The 27,971-nt window shown below is 44.9% G+C and overlaps 1 protein-coding gene across 17 annotated transcripts in view; it reads right to left on the bottom strand.

Annotated features, from left to right (window-relative positions):
• DOCK9 (dedicator of cytokinesis 9) overlaps positions 1-27,971 on the bottom strand; it is a 347,564-nt gene that overhangs the window by 87,235 nt on the left and 232,358 nt on the right. For all 17 annotated transcript variants that reach the window (XM_050946717.1, XM_050946719.1, XM_050946627.1 and 14 more), the window contains exons 34-37: positions 14,894-15,027; positions 10,811-10,925; positions 8,344-8,410; positions 1,776-1,823 (exon numbers count right to left, since the gene is read on the bottom strand). In XM_050946717.1, coding sequence (XP_050802674.1) covers positions 1,776-1,823; positions 8,344-8,410; positions 10,811-10,925; positions 14,894-15,027 — 364 coding nt within the window. The remainder of the gene's footprint in view (positions 1-1,775; positions 1,824-8,343; positions 8,411-10,810; positions 10,926-14,893; positions 15,028-27,971) is intronic.

The following is a 27,971-nucleotide window of genomic DNA, read 5'->3' as shown; positions in this document are numbered from 1 at the left end:
GTCAGCAATCAAGTGAAGAAAACGGAAAAGTGATATGTGTTAGCAATCAGTACAAACTTCCTATTGTGTACCACCACCAGAGCTGATGAAAAATTAAAACCAATGCTGGAATTACACCTCTCCCTGTTACCTTAACTAAGAGTTCTTTCTCACTTGGTGTTATTCTGTGCAGTACATGCATTTACTGTGATGCAACATGCTTTGGTGTGACATCAATTTTACAGATTTAAAGGCTATATTTGCTTGTGAAACTGCAATAAACCCACAGACCACCAGAGACTTGTATGATTGTGATAGTGTGGTGTTTGTTAAGATGCAGAACAGATCAAGTGATAATTCAATATGACAGAAGTGCAGAACAGTTTTCTCTGCTATGTCAAAATGTTACTTTTATAGTTATTTTTAAGACTGGAGATTCTGAAGTATGTTAAAGTACAAAGCAGTATAATCATAGCTAAAGACACAATCTAAATTGAGAAACAGCTATAGATCCATTTTATCACTTTTTTTCCATGTGTGTAAAAATTTTTTGGGGGATGGGGGTGGTAGAAAGAGACATTGACAATCTTCATTTAAGTCCTCAGAATAGCATTCATGCAATAGGATGGATGAGTATTTCATATTTAAATTAGGATGAAAGTTTATTATTTTCTTTTAATAATAAACAAATTCCCATATCATTAAGTTTGAAAAAGTTCAGTTTAAAAAGTCATTGTGATTTGTGGTATATTCTGACTGAATTCTTTGGTATTTCAATTTCCAATGTTAACTGCTAATGTAGTAGTCCGCATTTAGCAACTGACATTGGGAAATACAGATGCCAACAATGCTGGTATAATCCTGACACCACTAAAGGTAATGGCAAAATTCCCATTGAGTTAAATATGGCCACGATTTCACCTCACAAGTTTAATGATATCACAGCAGCTCCAACACCATGGTAGTGGACGCAGTGTGAAATCCTGAACAGACTAGGTTAACTAAGTTACTTCATTAATATAAGAACAAGTACTCTATACTTTGTATGAGATTTATGTAAACGTCGAACAAATACTGATGTATACTGTACAGTTTATGGGCCAAATTCAGACCTCAGATACATGCATTCAACTCCTATTGACTTCCCACTGATTAACAGGCTTCAGTGTGATGTCACACATGTCTGTGCTGCCAGAACTTAGGTCTATGAACTGAAAAATCTAAATCTAGAAAACAGTTAGAAAAAAAATTGCAAAATGGCAGCTTACAAGACACATTACACTAATCAATATGATTACAGATCTATGCCATATCTCATTTCAATCTCTACTCAGTCTTTGAAATTTTCAATATTATAATTTAAATTAGTAAAAATACTTACTAGTAGTGCTTCCAAGAGGATTCAACCAAGACAGTTTCAATGCTTGTCATTATTCAAAATGTGAAATCACAAACCAATATTTGCTACCTTATAAGTATTATTTTAAGAAATAAACCTATTCTTCAAAAAATATATCCCCCTCAAAAGTAAATACCAATTACATTAATTTCTTATAAGCATATTTTTGTATATATATTTCTAATATTCTTTTACAGCAACAATATTTTCAGGTAGCACCCAAAAAGGTGTTGTGCATCCAATTACTCACCTTCAAATTGGTAGGCATCACTGCATAATAATTCCTCCATTCTTGTACAATAACTTTTTAGTAAACAAGAACTCAATGGATATTGTACATACTACTATTTTAATTCTCTCATAGCGTAACACCATAAATTTAAATTCTACACAGTACCTGGCTATGTATCGTTTTCCCATGTACTGGAACTGATGCAAGCACACTCTGCAGAGAACATATTTGGAATCATTGTAACAACATTTAAAAACTGTTTAAATAAAAGTTTACTGCAACTATTTATCTATTATGCCTGCTTGCCAGACCCTCTAAGCTCTTTCTTCACAGGTCTTTCAGGAAAAACATCTATTTTAATTGTTCCCACCCTTAAAGTAGAGCCCTGCAACCTAACCTGAACCTGATGGGGCCCAACTACTGGTGTTGGGATCAGGTCAGGTTAGAAAACAACCTGAAGCTTCTGGGCTCAGGTCAGGTTGCCTTTGTTAACCTTCTCCTGACTGTGGGGTTGACATGGTGATAGCTGCATGTCCCACTGCTGTTAGCCACCTCAATGCACCGAGTGTGCCATGAAGCGAGTGTGCCAAAGAGTTGCAATTTCTTGCACTCTGCAGTACACACAGAGCAGCAGGGGGTGGCAGAGGCAAGAATGGGGTATGGAGCATACTCAGATCTTTTCACCTGGAATCAAAGCAAAGAGCTCAATACCTTGGCTGGTGCAAGTTAGAATTTTTAAAAATGACAAGTGGGAAGCGTCAAGGATTGAAAACAAAAACCAAATTAGAAAATTATATTCATTGCTGCTTCTAAAACGTGGTATCCTAAATAGACTTTATTATTTAGTATTTATACAGTAGTAGTGTCTAGTTGTACCTATCATAAGCAGGGCCCCACTGCATGAGGTGATGTGTATACACAAGCAAAGTTACAGTCCCTTCCCCAATGAGCTTACAGTCTAAGGCAGGGGTGCGCAAACTGCAGCCCGGGGGCCACATCCAGCCCTTCAGACATTTTAATCTGGCCCTCAAGTTTTTGCTGGGGAGCAGGGTCGGGAGCAGGGTCCGGGGCTTGCCCTGCTCTGCACATGCTGTGGCTTCATGCAGCTCCTGGAAGCGGCAGCAGCATGTTCTCCCTCCGGCTCCTATGTGTAAGGGCAGACAGGGGTTCTGCACACTGCCCCTGCCTCAAGTGTCGTCCCTGCAGCTCCCATTGGCCGGATTGCACCTCCACGTAAGAGCCAGAGGAGGGACATGCTGCTGCTTCCAGGAGCTGCTTGAGGTAAGTGCCACCTGGAGCCTGCACCCCTGATCCGCTCCTGCACCTCAAGCCCCTGCTTTAATCCCCCTCCCGCCCTCTGAACCCCTTGGTCCCATCCCAGAGCACCCTCCTGCACCCCCAATCCCTCATCCCCAGCTCTACCCCAGAACCTGTACCCCCAGCTGGAGTCCTCACCCCCTCCTACACCTCAACCTCCAATTTTGTGAGCATTCGTGGCCTGCCATACAATTTCCATACCCGGATGTGGCCCTCGGGCCAAAAAGTTTGCCCACCCCTGGTCTAAGGGCTAGTCTACATAACCACACCACATAGGCACAGCTATGTTGCTGTAGTGTGTCTGGTGAAGACAAGTGAAAGCTATGTCAACAGGAGGCAGAAGCTCGGTGGGAGAGCATGACACCACTTTAAATTGATGTAATTTATGTTGCTCGGGGGTGGCTTTTTCATACCCTGAGCAACATGAGTTACATCGACTTAAGCAGAAGTCGAGACAAGCCCTAAGAAAAATGACTTTCAAAGGATACAGGAAAAATGATAACTAAATATATATAATTTTATATATAATTTTATTTTTAAGTTGTTACTAAAAGCTAAAATAAATGTCAACAATCCCTATCTGCTCCATCACTTAGCCATCATTAATTGCTTCATTTTTTAAAGATGCTGTGGCAGTGGTGGGTCTTGAAAAGGGAAGCTATATTTCAGGTTTGATTACAACTAGTGATATCTACATATCTTAAAAGGCTTGGATTTTTTGTTCAAATGAGCGTCTTGGTATTAAGATGTTTATTATATGCACATAAGCTTTCTTGAAGATTTGCAATACTACTTTGCTTTAGGTCAAGCAAGAAATACCGTGAGAACAGCCTGGTACTTGTGGATGCTCTTGCTTTTGATTGCAACAAGGATATATGGATACATGAGAAAAAATTGTGCAAAGGAGAATTTAAATAAAACCTTTTTCAAACCTCACGAAAATGGTTCAGGTGAATGCTTGTATTTGTTTTTATTTGGCCCACATCTAGTTATAAGTTATGGTGTTATGGTATTATTTCCATTAATATACAGGACACTTTCAAAGCAACAGTCTCTCTCTCTCAAGACTACTTTAATTTGCTCTTTAGAAAAATTAAGATATTTAGAAAAAAATTAAAATGTTGTGCACTACTGACTCATATAAGTCCCACTTATGATCAAAATGCTTGTTTAGGCTGTCTGCCAACAAGTTCTGGATTCCTGGAAAGTACAGCGCTAAAGGGAGATGTCTGATATGAGTACATGGTGAAACTGGATGAATGGTAGAAAGGCTCTGCAAGCTTCTCATACTGCCTGGAGTTCCAGAAGATTGATGTGTATTCTGGCTTCTTGTGGTGTCCAAGTGCCCTGGGTTGTGTGACTGTCCAGGTTGGTTCCCCAGATTATCAGGAAGACATCCATAATGACTGCCTTGTTGAATGTGTGGGAGAGAAAGGGAACACTAACACATACTCGTTTGGGATCTTTCCACCATGTTAGTGAAAATCTCACCCTGGTGGGCATGGTTACTATGTTATTCATACTGTTTGCTTGGTGTATACACCATTCAAAGCCAAGCCCACATAAGCACATGAAATCATGTGTCCCTAGAGAGATAGGCAAATCGACATGGACTTTCAAGGGTTGCACATAACCTGGTCTATCAGGTTGCTGAGGTTGGTTGGGAGAAGCCTTGACTGAATCTAGGGTCACTCCTATGAATTCTATATTTGCGTCAGGACAGACTTTTCTAAATTCATACAGACTCCTAGGGATGATAGGAACTAAATCATCAATTGGGTTGATGTGAAGATTCTTCGTATGTCTTGGCAATAAGAAGCCAATCATCTAGATAAGGGAAGATGGTGAAACTGCTCTGCCTGCTAATACTAGAACCACTTAGGTGAAGATCCAACATGTGGTTGCTAGGACGAATGGGAGAACCCTTTATTGAAAGTGGTCAGCACCCACCATAAACCTGAGGAATCTTTGAGGGCAGGATGAATGTCCACGTGAAAGCAAGCATCTTTCATATTTAGAGATATGAAGCCCGTGTCCTTTTCCAGGGATTGTATTATTGATGTCAATGTAATCATATGAAAATATGTTTGCGAATAAAGACACTGAGTTGACGGAGATCGAGAATGAATTACTACCCTCCCTTTTTTTGGGGGGGGGGGAAGGGGCGGGACTAGGAAATATGTCAAATAGAAACCCTTTCCTTCATGTTTAAGAGAAAGCCACTCTTTCACTACCTGTTGGAGGAGGGATCCTACCTGCTGATGGAGGATCCTAACAAGATTGATCTATGAAAAAAGAGTGGGAAGGGGTTTTTGGAGGAGATGGGAGATAAACTCTATTGTGTAGCTGGATGGATGATATCCAACAACTATGAGTCAATTACTAAGTGGTTCTCAACCTTTTCTCATCTGTGGACCCTTTTAGAAATCTTGAATGGAGGTGTGGACCTGTATGGAAATCTATTGTCTGTATGTATAGTTGAATTCTGTTTAGTCAGTTTTCATCTAAGTCTTTCACAGACCCCCTTCAACATAGTCCACAGTCCTCCAAGGGTCCGCGTACCACATGTCAAGAACACTATGTTACTATTCTCCAGTTGTGGAGCAAGAGTGATGGGAGGCCACCAAAATATGTGTGGGGGTTGATTGGGGAGGCATCACTAGTGGTTCACAAATCCTGAGCACCCCATCAAAATTAGCTTTTAGCCAGTGGGTGAAGTTGAGATGTTGTTGATGCTGGAGGTGCAGGGTATCATGATTTCTTTACCCTCTGTATCTTATGAGGTGGTTCATACGACTGTTGATGGCACAACTGTTGAATCATAGACTTGGTTTGCAGGGAGGATTGTGGCATTTCCTCTTTGGGGAAGGTACATATAGTCCCAAGGAATGGAGGGTTGCCCTGGAGTCCTTTTAAAAGTGCAAGGGCTCATCAATCTTTTAGTAATCTTCCTCTTCTGGGAGTCAGAAGGAAGTTCTAGATGCTCCCTTGGAGGGAAGCATGGAGAGATTCTCTAGTGGATCACACTGAACCTGTGTATTGTGTGTATGGGTCCCAGCATGGCAAGTAAGGGCAATCAAAGGAGGATTGTGGAAGTTCCCAATGCATAGTATACCATGGTCCCGAGGAAGGTGTCTTAGTGGAAGTTGGTTCCAGGAGGTTCTCGAGCTGTTATCTGGACTGTTACCACTGAAGGAGATGATGACAGTTCCTCTAATGATTTTGATTCTCCCAATGATGAAAAAGCTGGATCTGGTTCCATTGGTAGTACCGACAGTCCCACTGGAGGAAAGCAGCAGCTAGTAGATGGGATGGGGGGGATAGACTTCTCCTATAGTTTATATCCATTGGTGGAATCATGATCTCCACAGTGAAGGGAGGTCCCAATAGCAGAGAAGATGGAGGAACAGAGAGAACAAAAATGTCCTCTGCTCTTCCTGGAGTAGGTGGGATACAATCTGCCTTTACCATTTAAGACAATGCAGGGAGGCTCTGTTTTGATGACATACGAGGTAGTGGTGGTACTCTCTGCAGTTGAGGATCTCAAAGGGTACTCTTTATCAGTACTGATGGCTTCTGTTTTTTTGGCTTATGTAATATTGCTAGTGCTGGTGATGCCACTGTGGGGCTGGTATTGACAGAGCCCATCTCTAAAGATCCTTTTATTCATGGCTCTTAGGCTTAGGATGTTCTGAGTCCATGAGGGCTGGGAGCAAAGACTTAGTCAATTTGGGCAAGGTCAGATCTGTCCTCTTTGTAGTAGACTTAAACGGGGATCTGCTCTTATGTGTGGGAGAGTTCCCGGCCTTTCCGAAGAGATCCTCACCGAGAGTGTGTGAATGTGGATGTCCTCACTTCTAAGTCACACCTTGTAGTAGGAGGGGTGCTCCTGACTGATCATGATGCTATATGGGCAGGGGTCCCCTGGGTTGGGTCTGACTGGGCCTTCAATAGCCTTCTCCATGATGTTCTTTTTAATTTCCATGCTTGACAGGTGAGGCTAGGAAGAAGCAACAAATACTGCACCTGGCAGAGAAGTGCACTTCGGGAAGCAGTCTAGGGAGAGCTGGTGGTTGTCACTCATTGAGAAGAAGCGTGGGCAGGAGAGATTGTTTTCAAAGCTTGGTGTTCTGGGCACATTCCCATACCTATACTGGGGTATGGGACAGTGAGGGATCTCTGGGACGAGGAATCGAACATACTTCACTGTAAACTATTAAAAACTATTTGCAAAGCTATTCTAAACCAAAAGCCTTTTAAATATTTTTAGGTTGAAGACTGCACAGGAGGTACCGATTCAAGCCATGTGATGGTAAAAATGAACTGGAGAGGTGGTTGGTTCACCCCACACCTTATACTCTCAGTTTAAAACATGAGGAGAACAGGAATGGACCTATGGACACTGCTTGCCAGAATTCTCTGACTCTGGGCACAAAGTGCATGCATATCCACAACAGAATACACATAGGTACCAGCACTTGAAGAAGTATATATTTAATTGAAGATGAAGATTCATGCACAGAGCACATTTTGTAACACACATTTTGATCAGTGCATTTGTAACAAAACATGTGGTTATCACTATGTCAATGGCCCTGTTCAGGCTATGGGAATGATGAAGAACAATCCTGATTGGAGCACGGCAGGAAGGCCTTTTAGAAAGGCTACTGTACCGTTCCCCTCAAAATGGCTGCTCTCAAACTTGACTTCTCTCCACCATAGCATTCAGACCAGCTCCAGGAAGTGAGTGGAAGTAAAGATGGACACTGTTGCTTTCCTGTTCAGGAGTGGCTATCTGACTTCCTCTCTTTCCTTTCTTGTGAGGTGGAAGAGGAAAGGGTAAAACTGGGAAGCCAGCCTATCTTTGTTTGGAAATAAAGTACCTCTAAGTACCTTTCCCAGAATTAAAGAAGAGCTCTGTGTAGCTCAAAAGCTTGTCTCTCTCACCAACGGATGCTGGTCCAATAAAAGATGTTACCTCACCCACCTTCTTTCTCTACTCTCCTGGGACCAACATGACTACAACACCACTGCATTCAGAAAAAAAAAAAAAGTCAGTAACAGGTATCTTTATTTATTCTGATTTGTAACTGCATCCTTACTTTTAATGGTTCTGGCTCCATCTGGGACACAGAAGAGGTGGTGACTCTAAACGGAGTATTAGCAGCATTTTAAGTGCCCCAGCCTATTTAAGTACTTCACCAAGTGCCAAAGGTGATAAGTCTCTGCCCTAACTCCCCCAAATTAGTGTGGAACTTGCAATATTCTATAATGTTGCATGTAAAATTAAGTATGGGGCTTCTAAGTTTTAATTGATGGTATCATTCTTTGAATTAATATGAAACATCTAAATCTATACTGAGTTCAACGAGCAAATTCAAATATACAATTTTTATGAAAAGCTAAGCAAACTCACTCTGTGATTGTGAAAAAATCCATAAGTTCAGATGTTGAAGCCTTGTTCCAATATGTAAACAAAGCATCTAGAAAACAAAGAATTTAAAAAATAAACAAATCAAAGGCAATTAACAACAATATTAATAAGAACATTTTGTGTCATTGGTTCACAACTTTGAGGTTATGATAATTCATGCAGTCCAGAAAAGGGTTTTCTGGGAGCAGACAATTGTCACAATTTTCTATAAAATTTAAAATTTCCTTTGAACCTAATCTTGTAATTTCAAAAATAGCCTTTTGAATGAATATTGCTGCAGTAAATGCTTATTGAATATATAGCATAGTATTGAATTAATTTGTAGAGGAGTATTTATTATATATGTGTAAAATAAAGTATGCAGACAATGGTTTATTGTGCAATTCTAATAAAAAGAGAAGATCTTTAAATAATTGAAAAAACCATGCATTTGCAGGTTTCATACAAAGTGTTTTACACAACGTATTTTACTTATATATTTTGAAATGTAAATATATAATTCAATCAGTCAGGGTTTAAGGCCAGAAGGAATCACTAAAAGGATATTTTTGTTTTGTTTTATTTTTTGCAATTACTGCATATAAAATCATATTCAGATAATTATATGAAGCATTGTAGGTAAAGCATGTAATAAATATTAAACATATAATTAACATTTCTATTCTCATTCCTGACATTGCAATAAGTGAGACTATACAATGTATAAAGACAACAAGGAGTCCGGTGGCACCTTACAGACTAACAGATTTAATCTTTAAGGTGCCACCGGACTCCTTGTTGTTTTCGTGGATATAGACTAACACAGCTACCCCCTGATACTATACAACAGGGGCCAGCAACCTTTCAGAAGTGGTGTGCAGAGTCTTCATTTATTCACTCTAATTTAAGGTTTCGCATGCCAGTAATACATTTTAACTTTTTTAGAAGGTCTCTTTCTATAAGTCTATTGTTGTAACTATAAAACTATTGCTGTATGTAAAGTAAATAAGGTTTTAAAAATGCTTAAGGAGCTTCATTTAAAATTAAATTAAAAGGTAGAGCCCTCCAGACCGGTGAGAGTGCCACTGAAAATCAGCATGCGTGCCATAGGTTGCCTACCCCTGCTATACAATCCCTGAAACTTTCAAATCACAGTGTACACATTTTTACCATTACATAAATAAAATTTGAAATTAATTATAAATACGTGCTCAAAGTACGTACCTACTTTTGCTATATTTGGCAGAGGGAACTGATAAAAATTAAATTTGTATGCTGCAGTTCTCAGCCCTTTAGACTTAATCAAACAAAAGAAATCTGAGATGTATGGTCATAGAGGAAACCATGTTGGAAGTTTGGGAGTTGCAGGCAGAAAAATGTTCTGCATCCTTGTTTTATACTTCTCAGATTTTAAAGACAGCACACATTTGTATTATAAACTCAACTTCAGCCAACCGTTAGGCATTTCTTAATTTTGAGTCACCATTTTAAAACTTTGAATTAATGTTAGTTTTACATAAACCTTTGAAAGTTACACTGTTACTCTGATTTCTGATAACCATACTGGCCATCTCATTCACATTTTACATAATAAATATATTTAAAGTTTCTATCGTTCCAAAATACTTTCATGTAGAACTAAACAAAATCATTTGTGCAAATAATTTATTTGCCAAAAAAATGCTGTTTTGGGTTCACCAAAACTATTTGCAAATTTAGGACAAATAGTTCCAACTGAAATGTAACCTTCCTCCTCCAAAAAAGGCTCCATTTTGTTTTAAAGTTTAACTAGATTTATTTAAAACAAACAAAAGGGTAAAAAATACCCCAAAAAGAAAAAGAAAAACATTTGACCTGAAACAATTTTTTTTCTTCAAATTTTTTAGTTTGGCCACTGACTTAAAAAATCAACTATTCACTCAGCTCTACTAATATATCCCCATCACAGAAATATCTGATTGCCTCAAAATCTTTAATGGTTTTACCCTCAGAATACTCCTGTGAAGTAGGGAAGTACTATTATTCCCATTTTACAGATGGTAACTGAGGCATAAAAAAACTAAATGACTTGCCCAAGGACACACAGGAAATCTATGGCACAGCAGGTAACTGAACTCAGGCCTCACAAATCCTAAATTAGAGCTCCAAATACTGGACCAGTCTTCCTCTCCAATACACAATAAAAAGTCATACATCGACGTATTCCATGACAAATATTTGTTATCTGAGACCTTCAACTAACCATATACTATTGAAGGGAATAACATTTATGAACTACAAGTTTTTAAGTGGGACTTAATTTTATCACTCAAGTACAACAAGAAGAAATGTAAAACCATCAACTCACACATGAAAGGCTTAACAGGATATCACAGCCATTACTGAAAATAGTTTGAAAGATTGTAGATCTATAAATCAAACCCTCCATCTCATAAATTTACAAAATTAAGAAGAATTGTTGTTTACCTACCATCAGACATGCTTTTTAAAATATGAAGGAAACACATGAGCAGACTTTTGATTTCTGTTTGGTCGAATTTGCCACTTCGAACTACAGAACTTCCTAACGTGCTACAGTGCTGGTTCTGAGAACAAATAGGAGTAAGTTTGGGTGAAACATTTTCTTAAACCGTTAAAAACTTAACAATTTTGAATTGCTTTGTTAACTCCCATGAAAAGAAGGGGATCTCAGAATGGAGACAAGATCAAAATTTATATAGAGATATATTTTAGTAACCCATCTAACTGTGCATACAAACTACACCAAATTAAGTGTCTTTACCGTCAATGTTTTTTTTCTTTTTTGCATGCATTTCCCCCCTTCAGGGAAGAAAGGCTACTTACCAGTACCTGCAATTTATGATTATACATTGGTATCTACACTTGTGGGAAGTACATGTGCCTTTGGTGCCAAGTTAAAATCATCTAGAAAAGAGCTGTGTGATTTTTAAGACACCTATGCAGGCTCCTTTGTGGAGCCTACATTTAGAGCGAGGTCACAAGGAGCTGTGGCCCTGACTCACTGACTTTTTCCCCATAAAGTCATACCACGAGAACTCCAAAGAAAGGGTCGTGTGCGGAAAGTGTATAATACCAGCATTCTTGGAGAACCAGTTACTGGTAAGTAACCTTCCTTTCTCCAGCAACTGCTTGTATAGTCTCCTTAGTTCTGGAAAATTAGCTAACAATAACAACCCTTGAAGGAAGTGTGTCTAAAAAGAACTAAACCAGCACTGATCTTCCAAACGGTGCATCAAGTTTAGTTAACAAATTAAAAGAATAGTATTGTGTATTTACATGAACAGCGTTCCAAGTAGCAGCTTTACATTTCTGCGGAAGAAGCTTTTCTTAGACATTCTCTAGAACCAGGTGGAAAGCATTATAAAACTCTTAGTTATAACAGTTTTGCATATTCCATTTTACCCTCTAAGGCAATCTGACTACAGATGGTCTTCCTTTCTAGATTTATCCCTATATGGCATAAAAAGATAATCTGAGGGCTTGTCTACACTTACAGCACTGCAGCTGACAAGCTGCACCAGTGCAGCAGCACCACTGTAGTGCTTAGTGAAGATGGTACCTACACTGATGGCAGAGCTTGTCCTGTCAGCATAAGTACTCCACCTCCCTGTGAGGTGGTACCTATGTTGACGGGAGAAACTATCCCGTCAACGTAGCTCTGTCTGGAGTGAGGGTTAGATCTGTATAATTACGTCACTCAGGGATGGGCATTTTCCAGACCCCTGAACAACACAGACATACTTACGTAAATTTGTAGTGTAGACCAGGGTTAAGAAGTTTAAAGTAAACTCAGTATTTTCTAAATCAGGTGGTTAACAAAAAAGGAGGAGGAAAGCTCTGATACCAGGGCTCCTGAGTGATAAATAAAACTTAACTATTTAGAAGACACAGAAGAGAATGTATTAAACCACGGCTGAACAATCAGCACTGCTTATCTAGGTTTCGATTTAAGGTGCTGGTTTTGATCTTTCACGGGTCACAGATTTGAAAAGGAAGGTAATTCCAAGAAGGTAGGATGCATACTAGACAAATTTTCAGCATCAAGGCATCCCCTGTAGTATCTTCTATTGCTCCAAGCCCTCTCTCACTATTTCAGATGCCTTTAGATCAATGGCACCTATCTGACTGGAAGAGAAATATGCTGTCCATGAATGCCTAGATTAATAAAATTTATTTTTCTTTGTGAACAGTCAGGTCCTCCAAAATGTTACGATAAATCTGTTTTAAATCTTCAGGCTTCTATAAATAGGTTGGATCTTAAAGCATCTCACATTCAAGATCTCAGAGTATATTCCCAACATTGAGGTAGCCGTACATGACAAGTAATTAGCTGGATAACAGCTGACATGGGAGCAGCCTCAGATAGTCAGAGGACTTGTCCCATGAAGGAAGCCTTCAGAGAGCTCTCTTGCTCGCCGAAGACTTTGTATAAACGTCTCTTAGATGGAATGCCTTTGAGTGCTCCTAAAGACAGGCAGCAGAAATGCAGACCCATGACAGACACTGTTTCAGCATGTGAATCATGTGAACCCTAAATACTTGGGAATCTGCCACCAGAGAATCCAAAACAGAGCTGTGAAAAGCAATATTACTGTGCTGGATATGTATCTGAGACCAAATTAAATATCCAACAGGCATGGAGTAAAGTAAAATAACTGACATGGAACTGAATATGGAACTAGATATAATGCTACTACAGGAAAAATAAAGATTCTGACATCACTGCTGAAGCAGCAGAAAAGGAACTGGGATGACGCTGAGGCTATGGTGCCATGTAACCGTAATCTGAATCCAGGAAGCATGCATATAACATTAGCAGTTACTAGCAAGCTCGGATTAGATGCTGCAGGAACATACACTTCCTGCAAAAATGTATCTTTACAGGCAATTTTCAATAGAGAATAAAAAATGGCTCTGGGTTTTTATTACTAAAATCCTTATAAAAGTGGTGAAAAATTCAAAGACACTTACAGTGTACAAGTGATCTACTGAAAAGAAAGTTAGAAAATCAGTGGATAATTGATAGGACTAAATATTATTCTGGGGAAACATTAACAGCAGCCACATCAAGCAAAACACCTAAATAACCTAAACTGGTAGACTAGGTGGAGATTTTCAAAGGAGCTTAAGAGTCAGGCAACCAAATCCCACTTAAATTCAATGTTCACCACTTAACTCCCCTAAACTCCTTTGAAAATTCCAGCCCAAAGATGAACTAATTAGCAGAACACTGCAAATTAAGACATTAACAAAACATTAACTAAATGCTGGGTGACAGTTTTGCCATTTAGCAGCAGAATAAACCCACAGAACATGTTTTCAGTTAAAAAAAATTTCTTACTTAGTCCATATTTTATATCTATTTTCCCCAATCATATATCTTGGAAAAAAGGAAAACAAAATAATGTTTAGTCTACTTAAAATAGGCACACCATAGGCTAAGGTCCCAAACCTACCAACACTTATACCCATGCTTAAATTTAAGCATGTGAGTAGCTCCACTGACTTCATTGGGTCTACTTGTGTGTTTAAAGTGAAGGATATGCATATGCATTTGCAGGATTGAGACCTACATGCTATTTTAATGAAACTTTTTAGTTGTTTTGGTATTTGATCCATCATATTTACAGCAGGTATAAAATGCTGCAAAGCTGTGGCAAGACTCTACTGACCACACTCTTCACCCAGAGTCTTAACTATATCAAGCACAAAAAACAAAATACTTCTTGTAACTGAAGAAAGAGTGCAACATGCAACATTTTCTCTGGTAAAGCTGGAACTGTCAGAAGTGTAAAGTCCACTGTAACACAACTGTTCTTTGCTAAGTGGGAATTTTCTTCTTCCTCTTCACTAAAGCGCATAGCATGAGCAGAATACCTTCTGCGAAGTTTCTCCCTCTGCCACACAAAGGCATGTTAGGGTCAAGTGAAAAAAGTTAACATATGTCATGAAATGCACAACAAGGTGTAAGAAAACTAAGTGTTAACATCAGCTATAAACAAATATGACTGAATATCTCACAGTTACTGCAGTTTCTTGCTTTGGAATTGGTTTTAAGTACTCCTACGTCACTTAAGCACTTTTGAAAAATCCCAAACTAAATTTTCAGTTCTGCTGTATTGAATGCAAAACTTAAGATGTTTCTTTTAGTAGATCAGAGTGCCCATATCCAGCACAGGAAATAGTAATAACTATTTTCTAAAAATGTATCTTTACATAAAAATATCTGTTCACATATTCGATAAATTAGTTTGACGATGTATACAGTGCAAAATAGCAAATCCACATAACTACTTTTTATTTTGCAATAAACAATTTTATGTATACTAACACTATCAAACGAAGTTATTTCATGTTTTAATCAATGCTGACATTCAGAATGCAATTCAACTCCTAATGGAGTTAGTGCAAAAAGACTTCGATTGACTCCAATGGGAGCTGGATTGATTTCTTACTCTGTAGTAGACAGTTTCCTAATGATATTAAATTACATTTGTTAACATGAAGACTTATTCAAACGCTTATTTTTTACCTTGTCAAGAGAATTGTTCTTGTCACTGTGTCTTTCTGGGAAGCTGTTTCCTGAATCTGTACTTATAAGGGAGCCTCTTGAGTCAGCATGTCTTACACAATTAACATTTGGAGTTGATGAGGTATATGGGGAAGCTAAATAAAAAAATGAAAGACACAGATGAGAGAGAAAATACTATAGAGATTACTAATGGAGAACTATTTTCACAAAATTCAGTGCAAATTATTAAAAAGTAAAGTCTGCCTTCTTTCAGTAAAATTGATAAAATCTTAATTGCAATGCCTTTAAAAGAGAGGTTTACTTACTTTACAGTAAAAGACGGTTACTCACCTTTGTAACTGTTGTTCTTCGAGATGTGTTGCTCACATCCATTCCAGTTAGGTGTGCGCGCCGCGCGTGCACGTTCGTCGGAAACTTTTTTACCCTAGCAACTCCAGTGGGCCGGCAGGTCGCCCCCTGGAGTGGCGCCGCCATGGCGCTCAATATATATCCCTGCCGGCCCACCCGCTCCTCAGTTCCTTCTTGCCGGCTACTCCGACAGTGGGGAAGGAGGGCGGGTGTGGAATGGATGTGAGCAACACATCTCGAAGAACAACAGTTACAAAGGTGAGTAACCGTCTTTTCTTCTTCGAGTGATTGCTCACATCCATTCCAGTTAGGTGAATCCCAAGCCATACCTAGGCGGTGGGGTCGGAGTGAGAAGTCGCGGCATGGAGCACTGCAGATCCGAAGGCCGCATCCTCTCTTGACTGCTGGACCAGGGCGTAGTGGGAAGCAAAGGTGTGGACCGATGACCAGGTCGCTGCCCGACAGATTTCCTGGATGGGCACATGGGCGAGGAAAGCCAGCGACGACGCCTGCGCCCTGGTAGAATGCGCAGTCACACGGCCCGTAGGAACGTGGGCCAAGTCATAGCAGGTCCTGATACAGGACGTTACCCATGAGGATAACCTCTGGGAGGAGATAGGAAGCCCCTTCATGCAGTCCGCTACCGCCACGAAAAGCTGGGGGGATTTGCGGAAGGGCTTGGTCCTCTCCACGTAGAACGCGAGAGCCCTACGGACATCAAGCGAGTGAAGCTGCTGCTCCCTGCCTGAGGAGTGAGGTTTCGGGAAAAAAACCGGAAGGAATATCTCTTGGCTGATGTGGAAGGACGAGACTACCTTGGGAAGAAAGGCAGGGTGTGGCCTCAGCTGCACCTTATCTTTGTGGAAGACTGTATACGGGGGGTCTACCACAAGAGCCCGGAGTTCCGACACCCGCCTAGCTGAGGTGATAGCTACTAGAAAGGCAGTCTTCCAAGAGAGGTAAAGCAGGGAGCAAGTAGCTAACGGTTCAAAGGGGGGTCCCATGAGCCGGGACAACACCAGGTTAAGATCCCAGGTTGGAGCAGGGAGACGGACGTTAGGGTATAAACGTTCCAGTCCCTTAAGGAATCTAGACACCATCGGGTGAGAAAAAATAGAGCGACCATCCGCACCCGGGTGAAAGGTGGAGATAGCTGCCAGGTGGACTCGCAACGACGATATCGCCAGACCTTGCTGTTTGAGGGACCAAACGTAGTCTAAGATATCGGCCACCGAAACTTCCATAGGGCGGAGATTTCTCTCCACGCACCAACAGGAGAAACGCTTCCACTTGGCCGAATATGTCGCTCTCGTGGAAGGCTTCCTGCTGCCCAAAAGCACCTCCCTCACCGGTGTGGAGCAGCGCAGCTCAGAACCGGTCAGCCACGCAGGAGCCACGCCGCTAGGTGCAGCGACTGGAGGTCCGGGTGACAGAGGGTCCCGTGCTCCTGGGTAATCAGGTCCGGGTGAAGGGGTAGGGGAACTGGGTCGGCTATGGTCAGGTCCAGCAGCATGGGGTACCAATGTTGCCTGGGCCACGCCAGGGCTACCATGATCACGCGAGCCCTGTCCCTGCGCACCTTCAGAAGGACCCTGTGGACCAGAGGGAACGGGGAAACGCGTAGAACAAGTGGGTCGACCACGGAATAAGGAAGGCATCCGCTATCGACCCGGGCTCCCTGCCCTGAAAGGAGCAGAACGCCTGGCACTTCCTGTTCCCCCCGGACGCGAAGAGGTCCACACGGGGATAACCCCACCTCCGGAACATGGAGAGGGCGACGTCCGGGCGAAGGGACCACTCGTGCGACAGGAAGGATCTGCTCAAGCGATCCGCCAGCGTGTTCCGTACTCCGGGGAGGAAGGAAGCCGTGAGGTGAATGGAGTGGGCTACACAAAAGTCCCAGAGTCGCATCGCCTCGTGACACAGGGGAGAGGATCTGGTGCCGCCTTGCCTGTTGATATAGAACATGGTCGTCGTGTTGTCGGTAAATACCGCGACACAACGACCTTGAAGCTGATGGCAGAACGTCTGACAAGCGAGGCGGACCGCTCTCAACTCCCGCATGTTGATGTGCAACCCCACCTCCTTCTGGGACCACAGGCCCTGCGTTCTCAGGGTCCCCAGGTGGGCCCCCCAGCCCAGATCTGAGGCATCCGTTGTCAGGGACACCGAGGGCTGAGGTGGGTGGAAAGGGAGCCCCGCACACACTACCGACTGGTCTAGCCACCAGTCGAGAGAATCTAACACCCCTTGGGGGATCGTGATCAGCATGTCTAGCGGCTGTCTTGCCGGCCGGTAATGATCGATGAGCCACAACTGGAGGGGCCTCATGCGGAGCCGAGCATAACCGGTCACAAAGGTGCAAGCCGCCATGTGGCCTAACAGGGCTAGACATGTCCGTACTGATGTCAAGGGGGCTGCCCGCAGTCGTTGAACGATCGCTGACAATGCCTGGAACCTCTGCAACGGCAGCAAGGCCCTGGCCACGGTGGCGTCCAGGACGGCCCCGATGAATTCCACCCTCTGCGTGGGGATCAGGGTGGACTTGTCCATGTTTATCAAGAGGCCCAAAGTGGCAAACGTGCCGGTGATCACGCGGACATGGCTGCCGACTTGCCGTTCCGACGTGCCCCGAATCAACCAATCGTCTAGATAAGGGAACACGTGGATACGACTGCGTCGAAGATGTGCCACAACAGCTGCCATGCACTTTGTAAACACCCTCGGGGCCGTAGAAAGGCCAAATGGGAGGACTGCAAATTGGTAATGAAGGGGGCCCACCACGAAGCGAAGGAAACGTCTGTGGTGTGGCCAAATGGCAATGTGAAAATACGCGTCCTGCATGTCGAGGGCGGCATACCAGTCTCCCGGATCCAGGGATGGGATAATGGTCCCCAGGGATACCATGCGGAACTTCAACTTCACCAGGTATTTGTTGAGCTCTCGCAGGTCGAGGATAGGCCTGAGGCCTCCCTTGGCCTTGGGGATCAGAAAATAACGGGAACAAAACCCCTTGCCTTTCTCGTTTTCTGGAACCGCCTCTATAGCTCCTTTGCTGAGGAGCGTCTGTACCTCCTGCCGAAGGAATTGCTCGTGAGAGGGGTCCCTGAAGAGGGACGAGGAAGGGGGGCGGGAAGGAGGAAATGATACAAACTGCAGGCGGTATCCCATCTGCACCGTGCGTAAGACCCAGCGGTCCGATGTTATTTGGGTCCACGCCGGGAGGAAAAACGAAAGGCGGTTGGAAAACGGGGGGGAAGGATCCATGGGGGAAACTGTTACTGCGCCCTCGGGCGCACCTTCAAAATGAAGGCTTGGGTCCAGGCGGGGGCTTAGAGGAGCCTTGGTTTTGCCCCCCTTGGTTCCCCGAATGCCTGCGCCTTCCATTCCTGCCACGGCGCCTGTTAAGGTCCTGCCGTTGGCGGAACTGGGAATATGGCCTGCGCTGCTGTTGTTGCTGTGGCCGGAAGGGTCTGCGTTGCGTTCCCGGTGTGTGCATCCCGAGGGAGCGCATAATGACCCGATTGTCCTTCAGACTCTTGAGTCTGGGGTCTGTCTTTTCGGAAAACAGGCCCTGGCCTTTGAATGGGAGGTCCTGGATGGTATGCTGGAGCTCCGGAGGAAGGCCAGAGACCTGCAGCCAGGAGATGCGGCGCATCGTTACTCCCGACGCGAGGGTGCGGGCAGCCGAGTCTGCAGCGTCCAAAGAAGCTTGCAAAGATGTACGTGCAACCTTCTTGCCCTCATCTAAGATGGCTGCAAATTCCTGGCGGGCGTCTTGCGGCAGCAGCTCCTTAAATTTGTCTGCTGCCACCCAGGAGTTGAAGGCGTACCTGCTGAGCAGGGCCTGCTGGTTCGATACCCTGAGCTGCAGCGCCCCAGCCGAGTATACTTTACGGCCGAGGAGGTCCATCCGCCTGGCATCCCTGGATTTGGGGGCTGGAGCTTCCTGCCCATGACGCTCTTTGTCATTTACTGATTGTACCACCAGGGAACACGGTGTCGGGTGTATATGGAGGTACTCATAGCCTTTAGAAGGGGCCATGTACTTCCGCTCGACGCCCCTCGCCGTAGGGGGGATGGAGGCCGGAGACTGCCAGATGGTATTGGCGTTGGCCTGGATGGTCCTTATGAAGGGTAAGGCGACCCTGGTGGGAGCATCCGATGAGAGGATGGTAACAATTGGATCCTCTATTTCAGAGACCTCCTCGGCTTGTAGGCTCAGATTCTGAGCTACTTGCCTGAGGAGGTCTTGGTGTGCCCTGAGGTCCAGCGGGGGGGGGGGGGGGCTACTGGAGGAGGTACCAGCCACCGCTTCATCAGGGGAGGAGGATGAGGAGACCCCCGGCAAGAGAGTGTCTAATGGAGGGTCTCCCTCGGCCCTCGCCTCTGTCTCAGGAGCCAGAGCGGAGTCTTGCTGCTTGGACCCTTCCTCCCCATTCGGGGAGGGAGGGGGGCGAGACAATGAGGCTTCCGGCACCCTGTGTTCCGCCGTCGCAGGCCTAGCAGGAAGCTGTTGGGGCCCCTGGGCTTGATGGTATGCCCAGGGTGTCCAAAACCCCCATTGCTGCGGGCCTTGGTCGTGTTGTGGCGGGTCGTGAAATAGCGCCGCCTGCCGGTCGGTGCCCAACGCATACCCGCTGTCCGTTTGGGAGAAGACCGACGGCTGTCTAGAAGGCCACGGCGGGGCAGACCCTGGTTGGTAAGGGTCTGCGCGGGTCGGCACCGAAGATCTTCTCGGTGCCGGGGATCGGTACCGGGAGTCATAGCGGTGCCGGGATCGGGACCGGGACCGGGTTCTGTCTCGGTGCCGCGATCTGGACCGGTACCGGCCGCCGCTTCGGTGCCGGGATCGGGACCGGGACCTGCCACCAGCTCGGTGCCGGGAGGTCGACCGGGACCGGGACCTGCCACCAGCACGGTGCCGGGAGGTCGACCAGTGCGGCGAGTGACGGCGGGACTGGCTCCTGGAGTCACGGTGCCGGTATCGGCGCTGGAGTCCGACCGCGACCGCCTTGAGGTCGACCGGTGCCGCGAGTGCGACCGGTACCGCCGGGGAGAGCGGTGCCGGGACTGCGAGCGGCGACGAGATCTCGATCTGCCGTGACGTCGGGACCTGGACCGTGAGCGTGAGTCCCTAGACGGTGCCGACATCATTGGCTTGCCTCTAGACGCGACCCGCACCGGAGGTACCGGGGGTGGCAGCTGAGTAGGCTCAGTTAGGGCAATGAGGTCCCGAGCCGAGGCGAAGGTCTCTGGCGTGGATGGGACCAATATCTTGACCCCAGATCTCATGGGGGAGCTTGGCGGCACCGGACTCGACGGACCCGCCGGGCCCGGAGTCGACGGTGCCTGCGGCGCCGCGGCCGATGTTGAGGCCGGGCGCTCCAGTCGGGTCTGCCTGGCTGGAGTAGCAGACTTCGACGGTCTTGGTTCTGTCCCCGGTGCCGGAGAAGGTCGGTGCCGGGGAGTCTTTTCGGTGCCGGTGCAATCCGGTGCCGGCGCCGAGATCACGGCCTGCGAAGCCGCCGGGTCAAGTGCCGCCTCCATAAGGAGAGTCCGGAGTCTTTGATCCCTCTCCTTTTTTGTTCTTGGCTTAAAAGCCTTGCAGATGCGGCACTTGTCCGATCTGTGCGATTCCCCCAGGCACTTCAGGCACGCGTCGTGGGGGTCGCTGGTGGGCATAGGCTTCTTGCAGGCCGCACACTGCTTGAAGCCCGGCGAACCAGGCATGAGCCCGGTGCCGGGTGCCGGGAAGGGCTAAGCCCCCGGCGAACAACTATTTACAATCTATTTACAGTTAATTACTACTATCTATACTTAACAATCTAACTAACAACTATAACAATACGAGAGATAACGAGAGATAACAAGGAGAGCTAGGGACGTGGAGGACAGCTATGCCGCGCTCCACAGTTCCAACGACCGACACGGTGGTAAGAAGGAACTGAGGAGCGGGTGGGCCGGCAGGGATATATATTGAGCGCCATGGCGGCGCCACTCCAGGGGGCGACCTGCCGGCCCACTGGAGTTGCTAGGGTAAAAAAGTTTCCGACGAACGTGCACGCGCAGCGCGCACACCTAACTGGAATGGATGTGAGCAATCACTCGAAGAAGAACACTTTTTTTAAAGATGCATTTGTCCATAGAGATCCCACTATAAGTGTGTATACTCATGTGTCTGAGCCTGGAATCATTTAGCCAGCAGCATCTGTGAGAGGCTGCACATTTGGCCTGCATACCCTCCTGCCCTCCCCCAACCCCATGGGCATAAAGAGTGGAGTACCCCAAATGCCACTTGGTTCCTTCACCAACACTGAAATCCAGAAGGAGGACTCCAGAGGGGAAGAAGAGTCATAATACAATCCATGTGGACAAAGGAATCTCAAAGAACTCCAGTTACCGTGAACTAAGTAATCTCTTTCTTCTCCGAGCATTCGTCCACACAGACTGACTACCAGTTACTTCTCAGGTAAGTGGTTGACAAGGGTCCTATCTAAAAAATGACTGCAAGACAGCCCTGCCAAACTGAGCATCTGATCTAGAAGCTGTGTTTGTAAAATGTATAAGTAGAATGCCATGTAGGTGCTCTACAGAGTTCCAAGACAGGAACAACTCTAACACATCCTGAGAGAGGTTGCTTGAGCCCTGCAGATTGCACCCTAACTGAAAAGGGAAGGGCAAACTGTTTCACAGTATAAGAAACCTTAACACAGACATTTTGGATGTGACCTAAGCATAATTCTGTCTTTATAGACAACGACATACGGAGACCCAGCCATCAGAACTTGTGGACTTGTCTTCACGTACAGCGCTACGGGGTGTAGCTGCATCAGAGTAGCTGCACTGCTGTTCTTAAGTGAGGATGCTTCTATGCCAATGAGAAAGCTTCTCCCACTGGCATAGTTAATCCATCTCTCCGAAAGGTAGTAGCTATGTTCACAGGAGAAGCTTCCCTGTGGACATAGCGCTGTCTACATGGAGGGTTAAGCTCAGTATACCTGTGTCACTCAGGAGGTGTGGATTTTTCACATCCCTGAGCGATGCAGTTATACTGATATATATGTGTAGTATAGACCTGGTCTGCAACTCCATCAGGCTACACGCTGAAGTGACAGCCACTAAAAATTCTGTCTTTACAGAAAAGTGTTACAAAGAACATGTTAAGGGTTGGAAAGAAGGCTCTATTGAAGACAATACCATATTCAAGCACAAGGAAGGAAAGGAATCTTTAACCAGTGTAAACCCCTTTAAGAACTTCGAAACTGTAGAGTTAACAGTTTAAAAAAAAACAAAAACAAAAACCTGAATAACCACATAACCGAGCAATGAAAAACCCATAAACAGCTGCTAAATGCACTTCAACAGAACTGAGAAACCACAATGTTTCAAGGATAATAGATTGTCTAAAATAGTTCAGACAGAAGAGTTCTCTGACTAGATCATACTGAAAAATGCCTCCACTTATACATAGAGATATACATACATCTGTCTTGTAGAGGCTTTCCTAGTAGGAATAAAAACTTGAATAGCCAGTGAGTAGTTCTCCTCAAGCAGAGTCAGCCAGCTAGCCTCCATGCTGTCAAGTGCAGAGTTTTTGTGTCTGGGCCCAGTACTAGGCTGTGATTTTAAGAAAGGCTATTTGGAAGGATGGGGAACCAAAGACGGACAAATTGAAAAGTGAATTAGATCGGGAAACCAAAACTGATGGGCCCAAGTAGAAGCTTGTCCTGAGCCTTGTCCTGACAAACTTTCCCGAGTACTCTGAGGATTAACAGGATGAGGAGAAATAAGAAAGGCATATAGCATGTTTTGATCCCACAGAATCAGATTTGCAACTGCAAGGGACTTTGGACTCATTCCTCCAGGTGAGCAATATATGGGATATTTCTTATCATATGTAGCAAATACGTCCATTGAGGGAACTCCCTAATCCTGAAACACTGAATTCAGAATACAGTCTTTTAGCTCCCATTCATTAGAGATGGGGTCTTCCCTGCTCCAATAATCTGCTAAATTGTCTTGGACACCTGCTCAACAAAATGCAAACAGGTTGATATGACGATTACACCATTCCACAAGAAAATTTATTCCCAAAAGAGGGGAAGATCTTGCAACCTCCAAATGTGCATATAATACATTGCTGTCCTATTATCTGTTAGGATCTGAAGAGGGGTGTTCTGGAGCACAGACAGACACACTTTGCAAGGTAGAAGAATGGCTCTTAAGTCCAATATGTTTAAGTGCAATTCCTCCTGTGGGCCTGAAATTTGCCTAGGTTTGAACTCCATCATTGCTTGGATGCATCCTTTAGAGTAGTCTGATGGAGAAACTGGATGAAAAAACTCACTGGCACACACAAAGATGAGTCCACCCACCAATGAAGAGATGCCAGCACCTTTGGAAGTATCACTACAGGAAGGCATGGTGTGTATCTGACTGGGTAATAAACTGGTCTTAACCACCCCTGAAGGGGGCAAAGGTGCAGTCTTGCATACAAAATCACAACATCAACACTTCTGGGAGAAGGAATCAGAGCAGATCTGTATTAGATTTCTTTTGTAGAGCACTTGAGATGTTAACAAAGCTAAAATGTATAATAAATATCTTGCAAGCTGGCAGGAGGTGTATCAATACAATTTTTTTCAGGAGCAGCAAATTTTGATAGTCTGGAACCAAGTAAACAGAGAGATTTTTCAATCCCTGAGCTAAGTTAGAAAAAGTATGGTTAAACCACAAAGGATATCTGTAAGACGAGCCACTTCAGGAAGACCAAGTTTATATTAGATTGTGGGGAATCTTGAGGTATGATAAGCGAAGTCATCAAGAACAGCTCTAGTCTTCTAATTTAGATTTTTTTTTTGCCAACAGATTGAAAGAAACACAACTTTAAAAAACTACTAAAACTAAAAATCTAATACTACTTATGATACATCAGGGAAGCAGATGGACACAGTGTCGCTCCATCTCACTGCACCTGGCAGTAAAAAGGAACTGTATGGTGGTTGGGGCTGTTCTGTCCTTTATTACCCCTCTCCCCAGGAAGTGGGACAAGGAGATGCAGGTAGGGTGACCAGACAGCAAATGTGAAAAATCAGGCCATGGGGTGGGGGGTAATAGGAACTTATATAAGAAAAAGACGCTAAAATCAGGACTGTCCCTATAAAATCGGGACATCTGGTCACCCTAGATGCAGGGTGCATATGCAGCCTCCAATGGACACTGTTGGCTAAAAGACTCTGCATGGGGCATGTAGAAAAATGATCAAAGTAGTATTTAAGAGATGAATAATTCTAATATTATCAATTTAGCACTTTAGGCATTTCACCTATTACTTTAGTGCATAGTTACCAATAAATAAAAATAAATGATTATTTTTACATAGCAATTTTTATCCTGAAGGATCCATCTCACTTATCAGACGTTCTTTTTTCTCTTTCCACACACAACAATCTCTTCATTCACCAGTGACATGCAACAGCTGTTTAATAGCAACACAACAAGTCAGTTTAGTGCAGAAGTTGAGGAAGAGCATATCCAGTTGCAGGAGGAATTCAGGTAAGTAAAACATGATTTTCCAAGTTGGAATTTAGAAAGGACACTATCTAAATTGGAGGCCGCCAGACAACTCTACAATACCAAATTCTATAGGCCACTTCCCTCAGATCCTACTGACGAATACACTAAGAAACTGCACTCAGGACACTCCCTACACTAACACCGGAACAAATCAACATACCCTTAGAGCTCCGACCAGGGTTATTCTATCTACTACCCAAGATCCACAAACCTGGAAATCCTGGAAGCCCCATCATCTCGGGCATTGGCACTCTCACTGAAGGACTGTCTGGATATGTGGACTCTCTACTCAGACCCTATGCCACCAGCACTCCCAGCTATCTCCATGACACCACTGATTTCCTGAGGAAACTACAATGCATTGGTGACCTTCCAGAAAACACCATCCTAGCCACCATGGATGCAGAGGCTCTCTATACAAACATCCCACATACAGATGGAATACAAGCTGTCAGGAACAGTATTCCTGATGATGCCACAGCACAACTGGCTGCTGAGCTCTGTGCCTTTATCCTCACACACAACTATTTCAAATTTGATGACAATATATATCTCCAGATCAGTGGCACCGCTATGGGCACTCGCATGGCCCCACAATATGCCAACATTTTTATGGCTGACCTGGAACAACACTTCCTCAGCTCTCGTCCACTCACACCCCTTCTCTACCTATGCTACATTGATGACATCTTCATCATCTGGACCCATGGGAAGGAGACTCTGGAAAAATTCCACCAAGATTTCAACAGCTTCTACCCACCCTCAACCTTAGCCTGGACCAATCTACACAGAAGGTCCACTTCCTGGACACCACAGTGCAAATAAGTGATGGTCACATTACCACCACCCTATACCGAAAACCTACCGACCGCTATGCCTACCTTCATGCCTCCAGCTTCCATCCTGGGCACATCACACGATCCATTTCTACAGCCAAGCACTGAGGTACAACCGCATCTGCTCTAACCCCTCAGACAGAGACCAACACCTACAAAATCTCCACCAAGCATTCTCAAAACTACAATACCTGCACAAGAAAGAAATCAACAGGACTCCACGGGCCATCACATACAGTCCTCAGCTAAAACCCCTCCAATGCATCATCAGGGATCTACAACCCATCCTGGACAATGATCCCACACTTTCACAGGCCTTGGGTGGCAGGCCAGTCCTCGCCCACAGACAACGTGCCAACCTGAAACATTCTCACCAGTAACTGCACATCGCACCACAGTAACTCTAGCTCAGGAACCAATCCATGCAACAAACCTCGATGCCAACTCCGCCCACATATCTACACCAGCGACACCACCACAGGACCTAACCAGATCAGCCACACCATCACCGGTTCATTCACCTGCACGTTCACCAATGTAATATGCGTCATCATATGCCAGCAATGCCCTTCTGCTATGTACATCGGCCAAACTGGACAGTCTCTACAGAAAAGGATAAATGGACACAAATCAGATATTAGGAATGGCAATATACAAAAACCTGTAGGAGAACACTTCAACCTCCCTGGCCACACTATAGCAGATCCTGCAGCAAAAAAACTTCAGGACCAGACTTCAAAGAGAAACTGCTGAGCTTCAGTTCATCTGCAAATTTGACATCAGCAGCTCAGGATTAAACAAAGACTGTGAATGGCTTGCCAACTACAAAACCAGTTTCTCCTCCCTTGGTTTTCACACCTCAGCTGCTAGAACAGGACCTCATCCTCCCTGATTGAACTAACCTCATTATCTCTAGCTTGCTTGCATATATATACCTGCCCCTGGAAATTTCCCCTACATGCATCTGATGAAGTGGGCATTCACCCACGAAAGCTCATGCTCCAAAATGTCTGTTAGTCTATAAGGTGCCACAGAAAGGATTTTTTGCTGCTTTTACAGAAAGGACACTGTGATTAATGCTGACTTCTTTACTTCGCTTTTAGGGAGAGAAGAGGCGGTGCCTGTTGCTAAAGATAGGGATGATCTACTAAAATTAGGTTATTTTAAGCAGCAAAACCATGGGAAGGTATGTCCTCAGCATTGGGGCAAGCACCTATGATCTCAGAACAGCAAAACAAGACACTGGACTTCAGAAAGGCAGATTTTAATTGACTCAGAGAAATATTAGGCAAGGTCCCATGGAAAGGCCAATTAGGGAAAAAAAGTAGTCAAAGGAAGCTGGCAGTTTTTCAAAGATGTAATACTTACTCATGAGGGCATTCTGTGCCAAAAAATTTAAAATTCTGCATACAATATTTTTAAAATCTGCAATATTCTGCAAGTTTTATTTGTCAATAAATAAATGCAGAGGCTACAGCATGGCAGTGGGGAGTACAGGCCACTGGATGCGTGAAGGTGGGAGATCACCCTGCAGCCTCCCGACCCCTCACGCTGGGGACATGGACTCAATGGTGAGGCTGCACCCAACCCTGACCCAGCACAAGGCCTGGGCTTGCCCCAGAAACACCTGGGGCCCTACCCCTCTGCGCCAGGTGTACCAGGTGTGGGACAGGATCCAAGTGCGGAGGAGCTCAGTGTGGGGGTGAGGAGGAGGATCCAGGTGTAGGGTGAGGGGATTCTGTGTGGGATAATCTGGATACAGGCAGCTCAGTGGGGGGTCTGGTGTGGGGGGGATCCACGTGCAGGGGCAATGGGACCCTGCAGGGGCTTCTAGATGAAAGTGATTGGGACTCAACAGAGGGGTCTAGGTTTGGGGGTCTCAGCTGGCTAGAGGAATGGGGCTTGGTGGGATGGGGGTCTGGGTGCAGCTAATTGGGGGGTCAGTGGCATGGGGGTCTTGATGTGGGGACTCAGGGTGATGCAGGGGATGGGGCTCATAAAGGTGGGGGTTTGAGTGCAGAGAGCTCAGTGGGAGGTGGTCTGGGTGCAGAGGTGGGAGTCTGGAGGCAGGACATCTGGGTGCAAGGGGGCTCCAGATGCATGGGTTGAGGGTCAGTGAGGTGGGGTTTGGGTATGGGGTGTCTGGGTATGGGAAGTTCAGATGCATGGGGGTTGGGCAGATGGGAGAGCAGCTGCCTGTATAGTGACCCCTCTCCCTGCAGCTGAGGAGCAACGGGGGCATGAATCAGGGGAGGATGCTGAACTTCTTGCAGCTGGGGGAGGTTTCTGGGGATGGGTCTGACACAGCCCCAGCC

The sequence above is a fragment of the Gopherus flavomarginatus genome, chromosome 1 (genome assembly GCF_025201925.1).
Source record: "Gopherus flavomarginatus isolate rGopFla2 chromosome 1, rGopFla2.mat.asm, whole genome shotgun sequence".
Taxonomy (NCBI): Eukaryota; Metazoa; Chordata; order Testudines; family Testudinidae; genus Gopherus; species Gopherus flavomarginatus.
This window is presented reverse-complemented; position numbering and strand designations above follow the sequence as displayed.